The sequence below is a fragment of the Rhopilema esculentum genome, chromosome 21 (genome assembly GCF_057945365.1).
Source record: "Rhopilema esculentum isolate cy_ngs chromosome 21, ASM5794536v1, whole genome shotgun sequence".
Taxonomy (NCBI): domain Eukaryota; kingdom Metazoa; phylum Cnidaria; class Scyphozoa; order Rhizostomeae; family Rhizostomatidae; genus Rhopilema; species Rhopilema esculentum.
In genome coordinates, this window is record NC_142835.1 from 6,737,061 (window position 1) to 6,760,528 (window position 23,468).

The window sequence follows — 23,468 nt, forward strand, 5'->3', positions numbered from 1 at the left end:
TTGATTTCACAAACCGATATAATTACTACATACACATTCAACGGTGCCCCAGATGCAGTGCTAACAATTGAATTCGTGGCTCGCCAGTGTTTTCTGTTGCTTTCCTTCATTGGATTCACCCAACCATGCCCACCCTATCTTTATGCCCCTAGGTACAGGTTATAAACCTATCTTCGTTCCCAAAGCTACGATCAACCCTGTCTATCCCCACCCACTCAATTCAATAGCCTCCATACACTCTACAATACCTTAACAAGCACTTAGTGTCGATTGCTACTTTTGTTGATCGTTATAATATATATTTTTTTATCACGTTTGCAACCGTGATCCTGGACGCAGGATTGCGAGGGTCGCCTACGAGAAATGGACATACCGAATTAAAGCACTGATATGTCCTTCATGGATTTCTGGCTGATGAGTTTTTTTTTAATGTATCTTCTGCCCTTCTCAAGCCAATTTCTCTAAATACACAAGGGGCACACAACCACCCCCCCCCCCACCCCCAATCTGAACTTGAGGCTGTAACCAGATGGTAGTGATTACTCCTTATCTCCTTTTTTTCTTATTTTTCCATTTTGGATATTACATTTTTGTTCACATATTGATTTTTTAGTTTTTTACATGCCTATAAAACACAAGGAAATTCACTCATTCTGAAATGAAAACAAATTTCCTACAAATGATTCACATCGTTCTAATTCTAATTCTAACAGACCGGTAAGAGAAGGCTTAAAGCAATAGAATGCGATGCGCTTTCAAAAATGTTCATCCATTCATTAAAGCTGCAAATTCCTGTATCCTCTTTCGTTGGTTTTCCCAGACTAATACGTGATTTCTTTTTGACTTGATGAAACTGAACGCTTCGTCCGGGCTCATGCCATTTGTCTGGAATGAAAGGAAAAGCATTTACTGATGTGCCTTACCGAAATAACAAGAGTCTCAATATAGGCATAGAATGACGGTCGAAATAGAAGATACATCATCCGAGTATCTTAAACATTGTATTTCGTGTTATCTATAACAAATAACCGTATTTACCCTTAACAACGCCGCGCTGTTTATAAAAAATCCAACTTTGGATCGGCGCTCAACAGAGGCGGCGTTTATCAGTGGACGGGGTTTAATATAAAATTAAAAGTTTGTCAAATGAAAAATGACAAGAAAAGTGCGATGGAAAAAAACAGACTTTAAAAAACGTTTTCTTTTTCCCAAACATACATTACCAAAATGAATTACCGAAATAACAAGAGCCTCAAGACCGAGATACAACATTTTGTGGGGGGGGGGGGGGGCGCAGCCCTGATAAATGAGTGTTAAAACATCGATATCTTACAAAATAAAAGTATTTTACAAACACTATTTAAGTTTTGTGGGCCAAGGCCCCCACCCCCCAGTATCTCGGGCCTTGGTCTCAATATAGGAATGACGGTAGAACAGGGGCATCGATAGAGGGGTTAGAAGGGGCAAAAGGTCCGAGGCCCGTGCTCCAATGGGACCTGTAATAATGCGATAAGATCTATTTACAATGCAATAAAAGCAATGTATTATATGTAACCAAGTCTTATAAGTTTATCGCAGAGAAATGCGCACATGTCCTTAATTCATGTAAAATGTTTTTGCACATTCTTTTAAAAATCCTTAAAAACTTTTTCAACAATTGCAACTGAACAGAGCGTTTCCCGAATTCTCCAGAAGACTGAAGGGCGTGGCCACAGAAAATCTTCTTAAGGGGGTCCTGTTTTGTGAATCATCCCTGGGCCCGAGCTGCCTCCCGACGGCCTTGCGGTAGAAATAACAGATGTATCATCAGACAATCTGAAACATCGTATTTCGTGTTATCTTAAACAGATTATGTAGGTAACATGACATTTCTTATCACGCGTTCATAATTGAACAAAGTTATTAAAGAGAAAGACCAGCCAGAAATACCGCAAACTGTATTTAATAACTTACAAAACTATTTTTTCTCAGTGATGAGAGAAGTTCATAATTGTCGCAGTATCTAATGTTTTTTTCATGAAAAGATGCAAATCTCAAGACATATTTCTTCTCGTTGAAGGTCGCAGAAGGCGGCATGGATCATTCTCCGGTTTTCCAATATTTTCATCTAAGCAGTCGATTAAGAATACCGAGCTATGCTAGTGCCATTAGGCATAAACAGCATCTTATGACTTACTCACTCAGTTACTCTGTTTAGCTTACTTAGTTGACGCAAATCAAATGCAGCATCGTCATTGGTCGTTCATTTTGCATGAATCAATAGACAGACTATATAGAGCGTTTGGATTTTGCTCGCATGCATAGCATGTGTACAACAAGCTCACATGTTGAAAATAGTGAGTGAAAAGCACAAATGACTTCATATTTGGTGTTTTTTTATAAAAATCAGTAATATGGATCCCGAAAGGTCTAATAAAAAAATTGCTTGTCTCTTTAGGAAATTTTTCAAAAACTGCTTGCACTTCGAAACAGCTCTGAAAAAGGAAACATTTTATTACATACTAAAGCTTTTCATCGGACCCTCTCCAGAGTATGAATAGTGATTGAAAATACGTTAAAATCTTTTGGCGGTACAAATTTGAAAAAAGCGAACATTTTACAACATATTTAAAGCTTTTTCATTTGACATTCCTCATAGTATAAGACGTCACAATAAGGTTCGGAAAGAACAAGATGGAAAATTCTTTCGAAAATATGTTTATAGTCCATGCAATACAGTGTCACTATATAAGTAAGGGTTTACACTCTGACTTACCAACCTTTAAAAGGAAACACAGTAAAACTACAGAAAACGACAAGGTTTTTCAGTTGTTTTCGTTTGAAGAAAAAAGGCTCTATGGAGTATTAATGAATGGCATGAAATTCAGGGCCCACGCCACCGGGAGGCCGGAGGAGCCTTGCCCCCACCCCCCACTTTTTTCACAAGCAAAAACATCTCCATAGAGGCCCTGTTTTGAAGAACTAAATTTAAGTTCGATGCATAGAACTTGGCCCCTCCACCTCCAATTCGTTGCGTGGGCCCTGAAATTGCATTACAAGTCACTTCTGAGCAGAAAAGAGAAAGAGAATACATCATCCGAGATGAAAGTTGACAAGTCGTTGGATGTTTCCTATTGTTCTAGTAACAGCAGTACCCAAAATGTGACAGTGGTCCAGAAGAATATTTCAAAATGTTTTCTTAATAATAAAGTTCAAACGAAATCAAGGATTCAGCAACGCCATTAAAGTCGACTACGGAAACGTTGAGCAACAAAAGTGATAAGTGTTTTCTTGCCCACACGAGTTTTCTTGTCCTCGGGACAAATAAGCAAACAGATACCAAATCAACAAGCATTCGATACAAAAAACACTATATCGTGTGATTTTCAAAGCCATTATCACACCAATGACGCATTGACACCTGAAAATGTTCTTTTTGGGCGACCACCTTGTCAACAAGAGATCAGGAATACCGAAGCAGATGCAGACAAGAAAAGATAACGCCAATTGTGTAATTCTTAAAATTTCATCCACGCCACACGTGCTTGAGATAGCCAAAGTTTTAATCGTAAAAGTCAATAAACTAATATTTAATATTGCTGACATAGATCTGTAAAAGTTAGAGGGGGCAAGCAAAAGAAACTCACGCCATTCCAAAATAGCAATCTCATCAAAACAGCAGAATCAAAATAAAATTGATTTTCCTTCGGGAATATACTTTTAATATCCTATATGTTTGAAGGGACGACATAATCAAAACCATGAAGAGGGCAGATAAGATCGTGTCCCCCTGATTGTCATGATTGTCATTTAGTCTGTGTTTTTCTGACTGCTGAGCTGGAGCGTTTCACTCCTTAGGAAGCAGGCAAGAGCCCAGAAACGCACGAAATGCATCGATGGGGAAGTCTCCTTACCCTCTACGTCATCGTTTGACGAGATGTTATTCCAGTTATGCTAGCAAAAAGTGTTTGATTGTACAGGTGGACATGGTAGCGGGTTGTAAAAAATTTAAACTGCAGAGGTGTATCCCCAACGCAGCCCAAAACAGTAGTACTTGACGTACATGCATAACTGTAAGGCACAATTAATCACAATTATGGAACTGATTCGCTAGAAACAAGAAACTGAAGAAATTTCAAAGCGCGACCGTGTTGTATCGACGAAGTGTTGTACAGGTGGCTGGAAGGGAAGGCGCATCCAGTAACGTGACCATTTCAGTTTCAGTTATGTAAAAATGCCTACTTCGCATTGTGAATGATTTTTCTCTAAAATAGCAGTCATTATTCTAGCTAAAACTTGTGAATACTGCTATTTAGAAAACTACCAAAAGGCTCGCGTAACAAGCGGACTACACTGAAACAACAGCTCAGTGTACAAGCTAAACTAGGAGTTCTGTGCGGGGGCTCTCCTACTTAAAATTTCATCAAAATAAAGCAATTGTGCATGTACCAGGAAGTGACTGTCTGAACTCCTCTTTTTATACACCGAATCAATTTTCGCCCATTTTAAAAAATACAAGTGTATAAAATTTGCACCTTCAGATTCGGTTTGAAGATACGAAATTTATTCTTCTTCCAAGTTTTCATTGCTGCTTGTTATATTGACTTAAGGTAAATGGTTTCATTGTAATTTGCAACTGTGTATCCGGACTAAAAATTGGACTGTTAAAATTCTAATCTGAGCTCAAATCCTAATCGTGCGAGCATTATGATGATCTCATATATTCAAAGATTGGTAATACCCTTCAAAAGCAGTTTAAATAATTTGCAAGAAGCATGCTAGAAAATGAGGTTTGTAAATAGCGATCTTCGTAAAAGTTTGAAAACATAGACATTTTAAGCCTCTGTTGGTTGAAGTAGCCTTATTTCTTAAATTTGCCATAACCCCAGCAATGCACAGAACCAAAAGGCGCATTAACCTAGAAATTAGTTTATTTACAAAACTGAAGATAACCTGTTTTGAAATTCGTCGTTTATAATTCAAACAGGGCCGTCAAGTGCCAAGTTCAACTTACATCACAATATCAGAATACAAATTACGAAATATCGAAAATATGACTCTCAAATTAAAACTGTTGTCTATCACAACAGATATTACAGAAAATCTAAAATAAAAATAGATCAAAGGTAGAGAAAGATTTTATAATCACTTATTGATTGAATCTTTTTTAAAACAAAACATTAATCGGTATGTTTTTTCCATTAATGTTTTGTTTAAGAAAATAAGAAGCAATCTTAATATATTCATAAAGTTAGTTACCGTTTGTCATATAAGCAAACGCATTTCAATTTCCAGAGCTTGAAAATATAATGATTTCTAAGAGAGAAGCCTGATACCCGGAAACAACATTGCTGCATTGGCTACTGAACATGCAATTATTAATATTTTTAGAAGATGAAAAACTGTCCAAAATGTAGTGACTGTGTCATTCCTCAGCTAAGCTATTAAAGAGAAGACATTTGCGAAAAAAAATCAGAAGTTTTTGAAACTGAATTTCAGCACGGATGACCATAGAGACTCACACCAGTCACCAGTGTTGTGTTTTCAATGGTCTACAGGTGGGTTTGAGTTCTTTTTATGAATACTTTCCCTCCTAGAAAATCCATGGAAAGCATTACTGCTCATACTTTATATAAGCATAAACATGAGAAATCTTTCTGACGGTTAAATTCTGTAGATTTGGTGAAATATTCAGATGATCTCAAAAAACTGTGATTATTATCGTTGTTGTTATTGTTAGGAACCTTGTTATAACCTTTTGGGGCCCCGCTTGTCCCAAGGCCTGGAAAAATCTGCCACCCTGCCCCCTCTCGGCGGGTCTTTTAGTGAAGTATAATGTTTACCACGGCAGCCTGTGCTGTTGTGAGGTATAGGAATCACCTGCAGTATGCTTTATGATGCGTAATAAAAACCTTGAAATTTTTTGCTGTTTTTTTCTAGGATTTTACCATTTTAAACCGCTGTTGCCACCTACCAGTTATTATTCTACCTTTAAGAACACATCCAAGAGTTTTAAAAACAGAAGGAAAAAAGAAACAGACGGAAAAAAGAAACAGAAGGAAAAAATGACAGATTAATGCTTTGCGCGATTTCAAAGAAAATGTTAAAATCGAGAAGAGCTTTATTGCTTTAACTATCATTAATGCTTTAATTTTTAGTGCAATATTTTCTTTCATTTCTTACAAGCAGGCTAAGACATAAGCAAATCATATTGAATTCAAGGAACATGGCTTCTGAAAGATGGAGTTGATATCAGAGAGTGATTTCACGTGAATTCCTCGAGTCTTTCATGCGTGGATGCTTGAGTTCATACAAAATGGCTTCATAAGGCATTTTTGCCACAGTCGATTGCGAAGTAAGCATTCGAAATTTTGTATAAAAATGTTGATAGTGATGCACGAAAACGCTTTTTTTTGAAAACTGTTTCAAGTCTAAACAAGACTTCAAAAGCTCATGATTGGATAACAGTGCATTCCATCCTTAAATTTTTAATTGAAATGAAATTTATAGGTGGTGAATCTCAGCTTGATATCTCAATAACATGCTTGACTTTATCTCAACTAACAATATTAAACATTTTTGAAGAGATGGCAGGTCTTTGCCACCGAAAATAAAACAAAGAAATCTAATGTATTAATTAAGAGACTACTTATTCATGGTGAAGCTGATCGTGATTCAGGAATAATTTGCTGGCTGTACTAAAGCCTTCGGATTGCCAACTAAGTAAGCTACATTCCTCGTGAGTTAGTGAGAAAAGCAAGCCGGTTCAAAATTAACTCAAGTTTATACCCTGCATATAATGAGATAAAGCCCCTGCAACCGACATAATGCGCACATAGGTCTCCTAAAGATTCAAAGACAAAGTAGCACTAGATAGGAGAGTTTAGTTTGAAACGCGGGATCGCATTCCCTGGCGTGCAAGTTTCAAGCAAAAACAAATTATAGGTAGCCACTCTGCTGACAATAAACATATTACTTTACTATTTATGATTTTTATTTACTCAAATATTGTATTGTTCTTTAAGGTGTAGGGTTTAATAAACCCTTTTGTCTCACCTAGGGTGATCTCTGCGGTCATTCGGCTTTTGCGGCGAATGTTAGAATTGAAAAATAAGGGTGCCTTAGTGCAATTTTACATTTACTGAAGCTTTTGAGATCTTAAAAGAGTATCATATAATTCTAAAACCTAAGAGGTTAAGTACGAGGGTGACTTTATGTTACGTAGATGGCCAAGATTCTTCGTTGCGAAGAAGTTACACTACTGGGGAAAATGGTAAAGCGAACGAAATAAAAAGCAAACTTCAAGCTGATTTCGTAATATCATTTGGAAATCATGCGGCAAACTCAAGATTTGTTGAAGCAGGTGAATTGAGAACGTTTTTGTCTCATTAATACATGAACCATGCAATACGTGCAGGTTCAAGTACATTAATACATTTTTGTATAACAATTCAACCCCGGCTATAAATTTATTGTTGCAAAACCAAGAATATCTAAAAGCACATGCTTCATAGAATTTTGACTTCTTTTCAAAAGCGCTGCCAATACTCATTAGAATAAGAGACCTCATTCAGAAAGAGGACCATCTGCAAAAGCTCTTTCTTGTCACTTATGTTCACTTTCAACCCTTTATTGAAACAGATACAGACATTGTCAGTATTTTTCGAGCGTTACCCCCCGTATAGGAGGCTAGAGAAGGTCGTTTCTAAAATATTCATTAAAATGAACACGTTACTTAGTAACGTTCCATTAATGACATTCAAATTTTCGCTTCAACAGGATATATAAAAACGCACACAGCTAAGAAGAGGCAATCGACAAACACACTCGAGTCAAGCACCATCTGCGAAATGAAGAGCGATCTACGCCGGAAGACACAGGAAATCTGCAACCAACTTTCCTATCAGGTAGATTAACTTTACTAGTATAGATAAATATTTCATTTAAAATCTTTCAAATATTTTAAAAAGGAAAGGAGAACTGACATTATACTGATAGTAGGATGAGATATTCTTCCGTAGAGCACTTAGACATATTAATCTTCAAAGGAGCACGGCGGGGCAAAAAATGTGAATAAGCAAAGAAAATTCATAGGTGTAGAAGCCGCTGGAAGTAATTTTTTTCACGATTTCTTTCTGATCGTACCGTATGTTCATTGTCGCGTTGAATTTTTTGTTCAAAAAGTTTTCCAATCAGCTGACAAGCTTTCCCTCTTCTACAAGGCAGTGCTGTTTTTCGTTGAAAGAGAACATAAGCTGCACATTTTCGATTTGAAGAAATTCCACATATCATGTTATACACTTCACCGCATCGATTACTGAAAGGCATAACCTTTGGAAGTTCAAGTTAAAATGACAGATATGCTTACAAGATGTAAAGCGCGATTTGAAGAGAGATTCTATACAGTTATGGCATTGCTGTGAAACTATTTGTAGAGAATTACTGTGCGGATTAAAAATGTTGAATGCAAAGTGATTGGAGCCCGAGAAAACGCAAGTTTTGCAAATAAATAGGATTTAAAGTTAAGAATTGAAGTTAGGTAGACTTAATGTTAGGAATAGGGATTAAATGTAGAAAAAACTGACGAATGAAGAAGAAAACATGGAAGAAAAAAGTTAAATGGATTTCAGAAAAAATGGACTAATATGATAGGGATCTAAATTCGTTCAAGCTTCAACGGTTGGTTTAAACGCAAAAGTTCCTTCTCCATTAAGTCGCTATTTCTACTACACGAAACACTAAACTGTTCAGTAATATCGATGAAATTGAAAACACTGTATTATATTCGGATTTTTCTACTTAACCAGGTCACTTGATCTTGGAAACAGTTCTCAACAAGACTTGCATTGAATGGCAAATCAACATTGATGCGAAATTACCGTTTTGTTGTGAAGAGTCATAGCATTGTGGCAGCATCTACAGGATATTGAGAAATCAAAAGGTTGTTGACTTCAGAGTGAATGGTGAACATTAAAAAAAATCCAGCGACAAAAGATTTAAGGTTCAAGTGACATTTTTGGTTAGCTGACCAATGCCACATTAACGAAACACGCAACAAACATGTGGCGCCGAAACTGGCCAGTTTAGATGGCCAATTACCGGCCAACAGTACGTAACAGTTGCTCTACTCAAACATTTTTTGCGTAGCCTGGTGCAAAGAACTGTCTGCCGCGATATTTCAAGAAGAAATCAATCGGTTTCTTTTGCAAAAAAGAATAACCGCACACATTTGGTGGATTTTATTAGCTGAGTTTCAAAAGGTAAAGCACAACTGTACTGTCGTAATCATGCCGAAATTTATGGTTATCGACTCGGCTGTTCGGACGACTATTGGCAGTATCGGGCTTCTGTTGAACGGCCTGCAAATGTCCTGTATTCTCAAGAAAGCACAAACGAAGCTACCGTTTGATTTGACGGTACTCAGCTTGAGCGTCGCAGATATCATAACAGCGCTCGCGCTGTTCGGCTTCGGCATATACGACGTTCTGGTAGCACAGGACATTGCATCGGCTGTTTCTTACCTTGAGACAATAAACGAGGCAGCCCTGGACCTGTCCATTGTCACATCACTCATTCATGTCGAGTATATTGCCATACAACGACTGCTTGCAGTTCTCTACCCTATCAGATTCCATATCCTGTTTACTAAATTTCGATGCAAGGTCGGTCTCGTTTTCATTTGGCTTGTCTGTGCTGCATACTGCACATGGAGTTCCTGGGAAAAGACAAGGAATAGCCCTTCATTCATTATCATGTCATACACCATCATAATATCTATCTTCTTCCTTCTGCTCTCTTATCTGACCATCTGCTTCAAAGTTTTCAAGAAAAGGCGCATTTCACGTACAACAAGCAGTAACGACCATACGATCTTCTTCAACTCACTCCTTGTCGCAACAGCATTTCTTGTATGCACAATTCCCTTCACTCTTCAAACTTTGGGTATCATCAAATCAAACACATTCTACCAATTCATCATTCCCAAATGGGTCTTGTTTCTAAACATCATACTGGACCCGATCATATACTTCCTTCTTAAATACTATCGAACTCACAGCCACAAATGCCTATTCTGCTTACAAACAGGAAGATATCGCGAATCGACCAAGAATCAAATTCCACTCCTGCCCTTCCGTAGAGGCACTCAAAAAACAACCATTGAGACAAAAGAAATTGCAGAGGCTAATCCTGTGGGATCAAAGCCATAATTACAATAATAAAATTCCATTAATGATAACAATAATGACCATAAAAATGATCGCTCTGAACATCTTTGGCGGAATAATCGCCACTGCCTTCACTATCCACTGGGCAATTAACCAGTACAGCCCTCTTCATAATGTTATCATAAAAACCTTGACAATTTCAGAATAACGATCAAAGGCCTGTCTTCACAGCCACAGTTACCATAACTATAATCAGTATCTGTACTATCATGGAGTATAATCTGTATTATCATCTGCATATATTCGATCTGCAATGTTGGAATGATGCAATTATGCTCCTAGCAACTGAAAAGATAAGATTAAAGTTAAGAATAGATAGAGCAATAAATATTGATGGAAAGCACGGAAAAGCTTCGTCTTATTCAATTTGACAAACATGTGGCCAAGGAAGATGCCAACTAAAAGATACAAGAAAGACGATTTTCCAGAAAATTGAAACAGAACAATACAGGAGCAAATATTTTGACAAGATGCACAGTCAAAACTTCACTTGGTGCAGAAAAAGAAAGAGTTTCAGCTATAGGCAGTCAGACAGGTAGCTCTCACGGAATACTCTTCAAGTAACTGAATTACAGTTTTGAAAAAATAGATATAAGAACATGTGCTCTTGTTAGGAAGTGTAGTTAGTTGTTGAGATTTATTAGAAACAGAAGTCAGAGCTTTGTTTGAATGTTCACTTGAAGTAATAGCAGAAGCAATGAGATGTTTCTTGTTGTATCATGTCAACCAATCCTTTAAGCCATTGAAACAGGTACTAAATAGCTCTTTTTGTCCATTTATCACATAAAAATTAGAAGTTTCAAGATTAATTTGAAAGACAATTTTCTATCAGTTTTTAATTTACAAGAACATCTGGGCAATATATGCACTCAAACCTGCAACAAAAATCATTGGATAAGCAGTTTCAGTCAGCAGTTTCTTTAAATTTGATGTATCATTGAATAGTTCAGTGTCTGTTATGTCTAAATATGATCATACACTTCTACTTCTCTTACACATTTAATTGCTATTCAATAAGCAATTTTAGCAGGTCATACAAAATGGTTAATGTAAGGGTATTATAAATTTTTTATATCACAACATGGGGATGGGTTTTTGTTGCTTAACTCAGACAGTTCCAGATGCTAAACTTTATTAAATTGCAAAATTTTGTTATCTAATATGCTCAGTTAAAATTTCGCAAATTGTAGCAGAAGCTAGAATTTAAACTATTTATTAATTTGGGATTGATTGAACAAGCATTTAGAAATGAAAAAAATATTTAACAAGGTTTAAACTCTTAATTGACATTGATGCTGTTTGACCTTACCAAACTAGAGCATGGTATTGATATTAAGGATAAGATTGTAAATATCATTGAAAAGTTGAATCCAAAATCCAAACCTTGACTATATTTCAACAATATTCCGAAAGTTTTCTATAAAGCTTGGCCAAATAGATTGAACTTATAGTTACGAAACACAAAACGTTTTGCTTACCAGTCTTGATGTTGATAAGTGGCCAAACAAACAACATTTCCATTGCCCAAGTAACACACTTTCCAAATTTGATGAATAATTGAAATTTACGACAACCACCAAACGCATTTGGCGAGAACTTAACAGTGCTCAATATGACTGAGCAAATCAACTAGGGAGTACCACCAAATCTGACCATGTCTTGCAAAAACAAGTTAGGTGCTGCTTAACATAAAGATTCAATTCATCAGGCCAGAGATAAGGCAATATTCACCTTGAGTAATGATTAAATAACAGCCAAGAACATACCTGAATTAAGTAGCATGTCACCAGCAATGCACTCCTTCCTCTCCCAGCTTTACAATGAATATAAACACTTTGATTCTTTTCCCTGTAATAATTGATAAAGTCTATTCCTTTTTGGATTTCCTGGATGGAAGGTGCAGCATCAAAGTCTAGCGTAGGTATTTTGAGTTGCTTTACACCCAAATCATCCCATTGCTGTAAGATTAATAAAATTCTTGTTGTAAATATAGTGTATCAATGTAAAGTGGTGATTGTAATACACATATGCAGTTTTTGCTGGGGACTTGATAAAAGGCAATTGTGGTGAAAAGCTGGTTTATTTTTTCAACTCTCCTGAATCAGATTATTAAGAGCAAAGAGCATGCCTCTTGCTGAAAAGAAAACAGTTGATCCTCATCATCTCAAAGATAACCAATGAGATTACTTTAAGCTCAATGGATAGAGCACTACAAACTGAATTGCTTTTATTGAAAGGCTTGAAATAGGGAAACTACACATTATTGAAAAATATTTATATAAGAAAGAATGTTTTGTGTCAAGGATATTTTCCCAGAACCAAACACGAGTGTCATATCATAATGATTCAAAGAATGACAAATATCGGTTGTTATTACAAACAAACTTACAGTACTCATTAGCTCAATGAAATGAAATTTGGACACTGAATTAAAAAACAAGTATGATACCTACTATTGCAGTTGGTGAAAGGTACTTCAGCTCATATTCTTGATTCAATGATATAACTCCTTTAACACCTTCTTCTTCAGCAAGCTAAAAAGAATTGTTGAATAAATACCTTTAGGGAAATTAGAAAAAAATTAGTTTCAGAAATCAGAATTAAACTTAAAAGGAATTGAAACAGGGATTCTTACCTAGGAGGGTATTCTGACCTCTACTACCAAGTGATTTTGTCAAATGAAATAATTGGTCAAAAAACATATGACCATCTTATATTAAATATATTAGACCATCTTATCTTTAGACTGCTATCATCCTAGCAGTCCATGGATTTCACAATTACTGTTTGGCTCACTCAAGAACTAGGCCATAGACAGTTGGGCACAAAAGGGGCATTGCAATATCATTGTATTGCTCCAAAGGCCAAATAGGGGGCTGCAAATTAGGTGGTGTGCAGGGCTGATTTGTGAAATTGTAAAAGCTTTCTACAGCTCTTGGACCAGGTGAGAGCACTATGGACTAGAGAAAATGTTGGCTTATTGTCAAGGGCCAATAAAACTGCAAAAGTCATAAGACACTGATGTGAATGAGTCGGTCGTAAACAATACTTGGAGCTTCCCTGCTATTGGTCCTAAAAGTCAATGCAAACATAGAGATATGGTGCTGAATGTTTCCCCGTTAAGTTATATTTTTATCTTGAACAAACCAAAATACCAAGAGTTGAATTTTGATGTAACCAACCTGGGGAACTTTTATTTTTTCTACATTACAGATGTTTAGAGAGGTGAAGGAAACTAGTGCATAATTTGCAAATATAAATTTAGAACATAGCATTTCATAAAAAGATATTTTGAAATTCTAATTTATCTAATTTAAAGTTTTGCTTTCTGTCAATTTTTTCAGTCTTGTAGAAGATATCCAATTTCTTGTTCAACACCAACATCTCCATACCACACTTAACTCATCAAAAGATGCCTTTTCTTTTCAATAATGACATCATAGATCTTTAATAGTGGTGCAAAGGTTGCTGTATCATCAGTTTTTATGAGGGAAAGGCTATTCCTTGTTATAGTAATTTAATCTTCTACTACTGCCTTGCACTAAATCTTGTTAAAACTGGTACTTAGCTGCAGTTGGACTTGGCAGGGGCCAATTATAGGCTTGCAGCTTCACAGTCTTTACCCTATTTCTCCAGTGACCTACAGATTTGGCAAATGATTTTAAGGGGAATGCAGATTCAACATAAGGTGCATCTTGCAGTCCAAATTTGCAACAGTTTTCAAGATGTGGGTGAATTTTCAAAAAACTAATGCAATCAATAAATGGTAAATAAGATTTGGCAAGAGCAACAGCTTGTTTTGTGAAACAGAGTGAAAACAACAAGAACTTGTAATGCAGATACTTCTTGCAATGTTTTCTTTTTCTTAAAACCAAGCAGTTGGCTTTTGCTTGAAGGCATCACAGTTGCATTTTTCCAGGTGCCTAATTTAATTGTGGATAGCTGATTTGGGCTGATTTTTGCACGGTTTTGTGGCTTTTGGGTCCCCTACAATAGGCCCAGGGTGCATTTCATGTACTTAAGCCTGAAGATCTTTGGTGTATACTCAGGCTTTTTTTCAAGGTTTGGCATGCAAACCAATAAAAATTTTTTGGCATGGGTAAAACTTGATGTAAAACAAGAAGCCAGGTACACGGTGGACATGAAAAAGAATAAAATAAAGACTCATACAACACAAGTTTTTTCTATTAATAAGTTTTCTTTGTCTTGCATACAAAATTTACAGTTTTACTATCTGATAATATTTTTGGCATACCTAAACAAGTTTCCGGCTGGACCTTCAGCATACAGATGCTGTTGTTGGCAAGTAGTTGGCAAGAAGTTAGTTAATGGACAAGAAATCGCAATACGTGTCCAGTATGGTTACTACTTGTGATGTGGGCCGAGCATTGGAAATACTAGCTTGTTTCTGCTCTACTCTGTATTTGTTCTGTTATGTTTATATTAGTTAACTTCATTTTACATTGTTTATACTTTTTAAGTTTGGATTAAAGTTAATTTGCAACAAGTGGAATTTAAAATAAAACTGAAGTGAAAATTCATGTTTCATAAACTGGTTAACAATCAATTAAACAATAACACCATATGACGCAATCTAGATTCCAGCCCAGTTTCCTGTAATTGCTATGTCAGCAAATATTCGAGTGCAAAATTAGAGAAAAGTATGACCAAGCACCTTTCTCGCTGTGCTGAAGAATGGTAAAGCTCCTAGCACTATAGTATGATCAATCCGGTCATACCAATTTCTGTCGATACGAGAACGGATGAGATTATAAAGCAATGTTGGTAAAAATGCAATTTTGGCTCCAACCACATGTACGGTGTTGACCGCCATCGAGAAGTATAATTTAGCCTCGGCTTCGTAAAAATTACGTAATTCTTTATGCTGATTGGTTCCTTTTTCGGACAACCAATCAAATCCTAGTAAAGGTGTCACGTTATATTGTTATTTTATGAAGCAGTACCCAAATCAAGAGAAGATATTCTTGGTGTAAATTCTGGTGCGCTATTGTTAGGAGGTGATCCCTCGCCGTATGCACCTGATCGCAAGAACTTTCTATTGCACTGACCGAACTGAAAGATATAATTTGATAAAATGGTCGAGGAAGCTGCCGAACCGTTAACTTTTGCTGATGCTTTGAACAGCAAGTATGCTGACTACGAACCAAAATTGTTTGACAACATCCAGCTCTCTCCCAAACGAAGAGGTATAACAATATTTTCTTTATTTGAATTTAATAACTAATCAAATCAATAAAAATTGTTTTAAAAAGTATTTTTTTATGAATCAACTTTACAATATTCTTACGTTCTTGACTCCCAGTTGTTACTGTTGTTGTGACATTATTACGTCAAAACCCGAAATCCCGGAGTGGGTTTTTAAGTGAAGCAGTTTTAATTAAACATAGAAAATAGTACATTTAACCAGTTTTCAAATTATTCAGGTCACGTATTTTGTTTTATTCTTAAACATATTGTACATAAATTTTCCTTGCTCCCCTTCACAGCACAGTTATCCCTCGTGCCGTAAACAAGTGGGGTAATTGTTCTCTAAAAATCAAAAATCATATTCTCGTTTCATGAAATCTTGTTAAAATATTGCAAAATACGAAAGAAAACACACAGCAAACCGCATAAAAAGCAGTGACTAACACAACTTTGATTTATAGTCAATGGTATTATTTGACAGTGATTTTGACCCACTCATTGTGATCAAGGTGCCAATTGATGGATTCAAGTTGACGTCATCAATTTTGTATCTCGCTATCTACGGGTAATTCACAGCCTGACGGCCCAAAAAATTTGAAATTTTTGGCACAGACTAATTTCAACATGAAGGTTCCATTTCTGTTATCCATCTTTGCCAAATGTGAAGATACAAATTGCTTGAATCCGAGAAAGGAGTCTGTAACGTAACATAAACAAGGACAAAACTACTTGGGCTATTGGGGGGTGTCTCAGCCCCCCTAACAAATAAAAGAATTCAGTTAAAAAAGATTTTGGTACTTTTGCAAGTAATACCAAGGCAGCAGCGTGCCTGTGGGCTACAAAGCTGTGCCCTTTCTGCCCTCAAACCCTACTCTAAGAACTGAACCCTTTTCTTAATTTCTGCCCCACCCTTGAAATTCTTACCTACGACACTGATACTTTTTGCTGACACTTAACCTATTACTTGATAACATTGTTTCTCAAAATCAAAAGGTTGCAGGATATCTGAATTCTTGCAACTGCTGGCAATAAAGTTTACTGTCATGCCAAAACACAAAGTCCTTGAAACATGAGAAAAAGATGTCAGATGTGATAAATGAAGACAGGAAATTGAAAGGTTTTAGTTTTCTGGCATCAATTGGCTGTCACAGCAGCTCTCCATCCAACCCAGGAACATTCCATTAAATAATTTCAGATAGCTGCAAATAGTAAGCCAAGATGGTACCCATTATTTTCTGAATATTCCTGTTATTTTCAGATATTTTAATAGCATAAGTAAATGACCAGCAGCACTAATGAGTGTTGATTTTGTAATCAGTCTTTATGAAATTATGTTTTTCAGATGTTTCGGGTACAATTTTTTAGAGAATTTTCAGTGGCAAGCCCTGAAACCCCTTCTTCTTCTTCTCAAGCCTAGTTTCAACATTTTGTCTTCAAACCTGGTGCATTCTTATTCACACTGTCAAGGATATCAAATGTATTTGTTTTGAAATGAAACAGTACCCATTTCTACCCTTCTATTAGGACACAGTTGTTGAATTGTTAATGCTGCAGATCATTCGAAAGGCCAGGAAGGAGATTTGTAAAATTGTATTGCATATTACTCTTGGTCAACCACAATTAGTAGCTTCAACCAACAATAATATGATATGACCATTGCAGAAAAACTGGCATTCCTTATGTAGCAGTCTGTTACAGAAACCCTGTCATTTTCTTATTTACTCAGTTTTTCATCATGCTATATGTACAAAAAAACCTAATTCTGAGTACTCCTTTCTTCCTAATCCTTAAAAGTGAATATCTCCTACAGGTATAGTTTGGGTGGCGTGTGTTTGTAAATCACATATTCAAAGATGAAGTTACTCTTAACTGCATTGGCTTACTGAAACTGAAGTTATTGAAAATCTTAATATTGCCTTTATTGACCAATTCTGATTTTGATGATATAGATAGGGGGTCTCAATTGCTTACAGAGTATCCCAAATGGAAAATTAAACTCTTTTATTGTTTTCCAGATCAATTTTTTGTGTTAGAAAGCTGCCAAGGTGGCGAGGCCCCCATTAAGAATTTCCAATAGGTAGCTTATAGAATTTCCAATAGAGTTACATTGACATTTGCAAATTTTTCTCATTAGCTGCCTTGATCAACAAGCAAGGCCATCATCAAAGACAGATTCTTGCTCTTGATGGCTGTAAAGTTGGTAGTGCAGGTGAGGCTGGAGAAATCTCTGAGATATGCCCAAATCTGGTTGAGCTAGACTTGACAAAGAACTTTATTCAATGCTGGGAACAGGTTTGTCCAATGTTTATTAAGTAAATTCTGGCCACACCTGCCACCTTTAAAAGACATAGTTTGTACAAATCTATTGCCATAGCTGAAAGACTGTGTCTACAGAGGAGAAGACTGTCTTGAAATTCCGTGTGCTGCGTAATGATATAGTATATGAAATAGATAGAAACTCTTAATTATCTTATAAATGGATACCCTTCCTTACATTTTCTGTCGCAGTCTTTTTTGCCAATTATGTAATAAACAATTTGTAGTTTTACCAAAGATATCTGCCATTCTGAACAACCTCATATAATCTTGTAAACTCGTAAAAAATGTTGCTTGAAAGGCTGTGACTGTAAGCGGAGTGTTACTGTAAACGGAGGTTTATTAAACACCTTTGAGTATTTGGGCCGAAAATCTTTGTGACTGTAACCAGTAGTATAATTTTAAGCGGATTGACTGTAAACGGAGTTTACCGTGCTAAAGTTCAATGTCCTTCTCAAAGAATCTTGTGAATGAAAATGTACTTTTGAGGTCTTTGCTTTAAAACCTGATTTTTCTATACGTTATTTTGTTCGTGTTTTTACTTTTCAGGTATTCAAAATAATTTGCCAGCTTCCTAAATTGAAATTTTTGAACCTCAGCTCAAATCCATTTCATTTTTATTTTGATGAAGAAAGGATAAGGAGTATCACGCAAAATAACCCAGTCCCAAAACTAAAGAACCTGGTTCTCAACAACACAAAGCTGCCTTTCGAGATCATCTTCAAAATCCTGTCTTTCTTCCCAGAGTACGTATGTTACGAATGTTTCCGTGTGTTTTTTGCTTCAATAATTTTCCATTGCATGATCAGATGATTGCATTAAATGGCCATTTTGGAGAAATTCTTTTAAGTAATGAAAGTTGCTACCGAAAGATACGGAAGGGAGCCTTACTTGCGATACAAATTCTTAATTTTCTGGGTACGTCGACTAGAATAGGATATGATGACGAAAACGTTAACCATTCAGCGAGAAGTACGTAAGATTCTAGGAATAAGACGTGGGACTTATTTAAGTTTTTCTGATTTATTGTAGCTGATTTTCAATATTTAAAGCAAACTTTCGAATACTTTTTTTGGCCACAACTTGATCAGCTTAGCCAGCTTCTTTACAATTTATTTTAGCACCCCACCCCCTCTCCCTCCCACCCCTCCCCCACTACTCTACTTTCTTCCTTAAACTTTTTAGTGTCCACAAAATCCTTCCTGTCCAACTTAATAGATCACATTTTTTGGCAGCTACAGTATATACTTTTTTCTTAGCTCCCATAACTTTTTCTTTTCGAGATCGTTGACCATTCTCTTTATTTTCAGGATTGAAGAGCTCCACCTGAGCCTAAATTCTTACGGACATGTTGTGGAATGGCCATCTACATTTCCCAAGGTTACAAAACTCCACTTCAATAGCAATGATCTTGATGACTGGCAGGATGTTATGAGAATTGGAAAAATTTTCCCCAGTCTTAAAACTTTGATTCTCTGTGAAAATTTCATAAAGGGAGTGGAGTTAGAAGACGACTCAAGATTTTTCCCGCAGCTTGAAACACTCAGTCTTAGCAAAACAGAGATCAATGGCTGGGAGTCCTTGGATGAAATTTGTAAGTTTCCTGTTTTGACGGACTTGCGATTGGTCGGGGTTCCGTTAGGAAAAGACGAAGAAGAGGCAAAAAAGAGGCAGTTATTTATTTCGAGGCTGCCGAATATAAAAAAGCTGAATGGAAGCAAAATCGATGAGAACGAACGGGAAGATGCTGAAAGAGTGTTCATCAGGTATTATATGAATAGCGATAATCCACCAGAACGCTATCACGAGCTTGTAAAAATGCATGGCCAGCTTGACAGGCTTGCAGAGGTCGATTTAAGCCGTAAAGATTATGTGCAAGTGAAGTTGTTTAAAGAAGACCAGGAACTCACCAAACTTTTGGTGGATCTTTCTATGAACGTTAGGGATTTTAAGCGCATTATATGCCGAAAAGTTGATCTCAAACCGAAGGAATTCCGAATGTTTTTCATTTCGTGTGGGCAACCCGTTGAGATGAACCAGTCTAGGCAATGGCTTTCCAACTACCGAATGAGAGATGGCGACGAAATTTTGGTGCAGGAGTTGCAAAAGGTTAGAATGTAAAGTTTGCCAGAATAGTGAAAGTTTGAGGTATATGCTCCTTCTTTTTACTAACACGACTATATCCCAGTTTTTGATGTAATTATTTCTTTTGCTAAAACATAAGCAGAAGTGCAAAAAGGACATTGGAAGGGATAGCTTCATGGACATTACCAATCTATTATCGTAAAGTTGCCTGCGGGGATTTCCAAATGGTATAGTGATGTATATATATATTGTGATAAGGGTAATAATTTTATTGACAGTGGCCTATTTACATATTATTTTGATGCTAATTTGAGACCGGTTTACGGGTTTATGTAATCGAACAATGATATCATTCAAAATAGAGTTAGGAGTTGAGTGTAAGATACAATTTTTTTCCCTCTACCTTACCCACGGTTTTTGACGTGCTCTGTGTAGTCTTCTCTATTGTCAAAAACGTTCTGTATATTTTTCTGTCTTCTTTATGGTTTTTTTCGTAGATATCAAACGAGTGTTTATTTTTTTAATATAATAACAGTGACTATTTTGTCAGGTAGACAAGAGTGGTTTTCTCTAATCATGTTTTTTAATTAGAATGTATTTAGAAATTGTGTGAATGAATGGGAAAGTATTATTTGTCTCTTTTCTTTTGGTGAAACTTTGTCTAGCGAAACTAATACACGCCAAGTCACTCAATAAACAGCGCCATTGAAACACTGGGCTGCGTTTACACGATACCGGATATCAGATTGGTCTCAGCAATCCGATATGAAAGCTCACTGTTTAGACTGCGTTCACACGATACCGGATTGACTTCATGATGTTTCCATTCTGTTTACACGACAAAGCTCCACTATTCAATGTGCAGCATACTTCTTCGAGGTTCTGGAGCCAAAGCGTACCAGATTCTCCGGACGTATGTATCGGACATACCAGTTAATTCACTCCGCAAAAGTTGTAAGGGACTTTTCTGATTATTATGGAGCCGTGGAGACGCACACCCTATCCGATATGAAAAGTAATTCGATACGTGAGTAATCTAGTATCGTGTAAACGCAACCTAAGATAGTCTACAACCTTGGACAAAGTTATTAAGACAGTCTCCGCGATAGCATCCATGTACTGTCTAAAATTTACCCCTCCACCCCTACCATTTGAAGTTGGAGCGTATGTATTTTAGTAGCAGAGGTGTCAACATTTAACTAGGGGGTGGGATGGTCATCTCAACACCATCTGTTTGGGCACTGTAGGCTCCAAGAATCATCTTTTTTGTAGCAGAGATGTCAACATAAAACTGGGTAGGTTTGTAGTAAGTTTCCTAACAGGACAATAAGGTCTTTGATTTTGTTACTCGAAAATTCTGCTAACAATAACTCTCAACCATGTTTTGGAATTCTAACGAAAATTTTCCAACCCTTAAAAAATCACCTTTTTCCAGCAAAAAAGTCATCTACATATTTCAGTTTAGCTATCATTAAGATTCCTAAAGCGAACAAGATTTATGATTGAAGTCAATACAGTAGAGTTGAGACTTACTTGGGGTTGAAAATTTTCCCTTTTGTGACTTGTTCCACAAATTGACATCATATTTCGCACTAAAATTTTTTAAATTTGTGAATTTTCTAGGACTCGTTTAAAAGAAAGATCAAGGTTGTTTATAGAAAGAAAAGTTAAAAGAGCACGAACAGAAAAAAGATGATAAATTGTTCTTCTGTAGGAAATAGCTCGTAGATTTGGTAAGGGTACCCGAGAAGGGTGAAGACGGGAAAAGGCTTCTGGTGTTTCAGAAATGTGCCAGAGGACCAGGAATAATTACTCTGGTTCCCTGGGAACAATATCCACGGTAGTATCTGTAAAAGATTGAAAGGTCAGCGTCAGTAACATAACATCGAAGAGGGAGTGGTTGGAGAGACTTTGAAGGGCTAGAGTTGTTGATGAGGCACATGATACAAAGAAGATAAATGAGAGCCATCTAAAACATGAGAGCGGTAGTCTAGAGAAGGAAGAATTTGAGATGAGGAAGCAAAGTTTTTGAGAAAGTTCAGAATTAAAAGAAGTGTAAGATTTCCATTTAATTGTGAAAGATACGGAAGCGCCTAGTGAAATCATAATGAAATTATATTATGATTCTGTAAATGATTTATCTAATGTAATTTTAATTTGGTTCGAATTTCGTGGATAATAGTGGTCTGGCCTGGCATCATATTTAAAGGATGGCTAGCAGACCAAGTGGGCCTTGTTCAAATCTTGACAGATTTTGATCTCAGTCATCAAGAGAATATCTTTAGATAGTAAACAGTTGATCATGATGAAGAGGTAATGCTAGTTTGAGATAAAGGTCCTGCTGATTTTGTGTTCTATTTTAACAAGTGATGTCTGGGCGACTTCCATGTAGTACTTTATAAGAGTTGTTAATCAAAGGTTGCTTACCAGAAGGATGTGTATTTTAAACTGTTTGTCCAAAATAGTATCAATATTTGACAATGGCATCTAATCTAACATACTGAAGATCGATTTGTGAACGAAGATCTACAATTATTAGACATTATATCCAAAAGCTTTTGCTTAAACGTTGAGAACTGGATGCCAATTTTTACAGATGTTTGACAAGGCTCTTAACATGGCTATTATAGACACGTACATATTTTTCAGGTCAGATGTAAATGATATTGGTAAATATAATATGTGCACAGAAAATCGTGACACAGAAAATCGTTCTGACACAGAAAATCGCAAACTTAAGTAGAGTAGGGAATTTTCCACAACAATCGAGCAAAGTGCCTAACTTTAGTTTTTGTACTTGATTTGGGTACATGAAGCCATTGGATACATTTTTTAGATTGAGATTTCAGGAAACGCAGCTTAATAATGAAATCAATAACCAGTACGACGATGAAAAAAAGACATCATGTGTTCGTCAGCTTCTTGTTACATCGTGGACAATTCCAATTAGGACAAATCCATTAAGACATTAAGACAGTTCCAATTTAGGCAATTTCGACAAGTCTATTAAATTAGATTAAACGTTTCGACTCTGGCTAGAGTCATCTTCAGTATAATTACAGGCGAGAAAAAATCAACTTAAATACGAAAGAGCTAAACAAAGGTGATCGTAAATCATGTGTTAAAGAAGTACGCTGGAGGAGCAATAAGGACGCAAGAGATAACACAAGGAATAAACAACCTAGAGAAATAAACAAGGAATAAAGGCCAAACAAAGAAAACAATGCGGGAAAGAAAGTCAGAACAAAATCATGGGAATAGAGGACTGTTGGGAATTGCGCGAAGGTCTGTCCCTGTGTATGAGGGGGCTTTTATGAATAAGTAGATCAAAGGAGTTGTTTGTTTTGGAGAGAATCGAAAAATCTTCAACAGAAGCTACGTGTCCAGTTTTGGAAATATGATCGTGAAGGGAGGAAGGGCTAGGGGTTTTAACACCCTGGCCATGTTTGTTGATTCCCAAGTTCTCTCTATTCGATGTAGGCACATCACTGATTTTTCTGTATAAAGAATATAAAATGAAATGAAAATGAAATGAGATGATTGAGCACAAATGCCAGCAAAAGTAAAACATTCTAGAAGCAATTAATCTTCAAAAGGCTCTACTGACGTGGAGCTTCTGTTAGCATGCTCGACAACTTTCGCAATTTGAAGAGC

General features: G+C 36.4%; 2 protein-coding genes across 3 annotated transcripts; one reads left to right on the plus strand and one right to left on the minus strand.

The window, feature by feature from the left end:
- Window positions 1–643: 643 nt before the first annotated feature.
- LOC148957648 (phosphatidylglycerophosphatase and protein-tyrosine phosphatase 1-like) lies at window positions 644–15,080 on the minus strand. 2 transcript variants are annotated; one of them, XR_016145163.1, is made up of 5 exons: window positions 14,881–15,080; window positions 12,659–12,739; window positions 11,972–12,163; window positions 9,501–9,694; window positions 652–885 (listed from the first exon to the last, which is right to left on the minus strand). XR_016145163.1 is itself a non-coding variant. In XM_089114826.1 (4 exons), the coding sequence occupies exons 1-4, from the start codon at window positions 15,037–15,039 to the stop codon at window positions 766–768; spliced, it is 552 nt and encodes a 183-aa protein (XP_088970952.1). In that variant the 5' UTR covers window positions 15,040–15,076; the 3' UTR covers window positions 644–765. The 2 variants fall into 2 exon arrangements, 1 of the variants encoding a protein (XP_088970952.1); XM_089114826.1 differs by lacking the exon at window positions 9,501–9,694 and having other exon boundaries at window positions 644–885; window positions 14,881–15,076.
- A 67-nt stretch (window positions 15,081–15,147) lies between these two features.
- LOC135684706 (tubulin-specific chaperone cofactor E-like protein) lies at window positions 15,148–20,445 on the plus strand. Its single transcript, XM_065200343.2, has 4 exons — window positions 15,148–15,412; window positions 17,548–17,705; window positions 18,279–18,475; window positions 19,040–20,445. The coding sequence occupies exons 1-4, from the start codon at window positions 15,301–15,303 to the stop codon at window positions 19,848–19,850; spliced, it is 1,278 nt and encodes a 425-aa protein (XP_065056415.2). The 5' UTR covers window positions 15,148–15,300; the 3' UTR covers window positions 19,851–20,445.
- The last annotated feature ends 3,023 nt before the right edge of the window (window positions 20,446–23,468 follow it).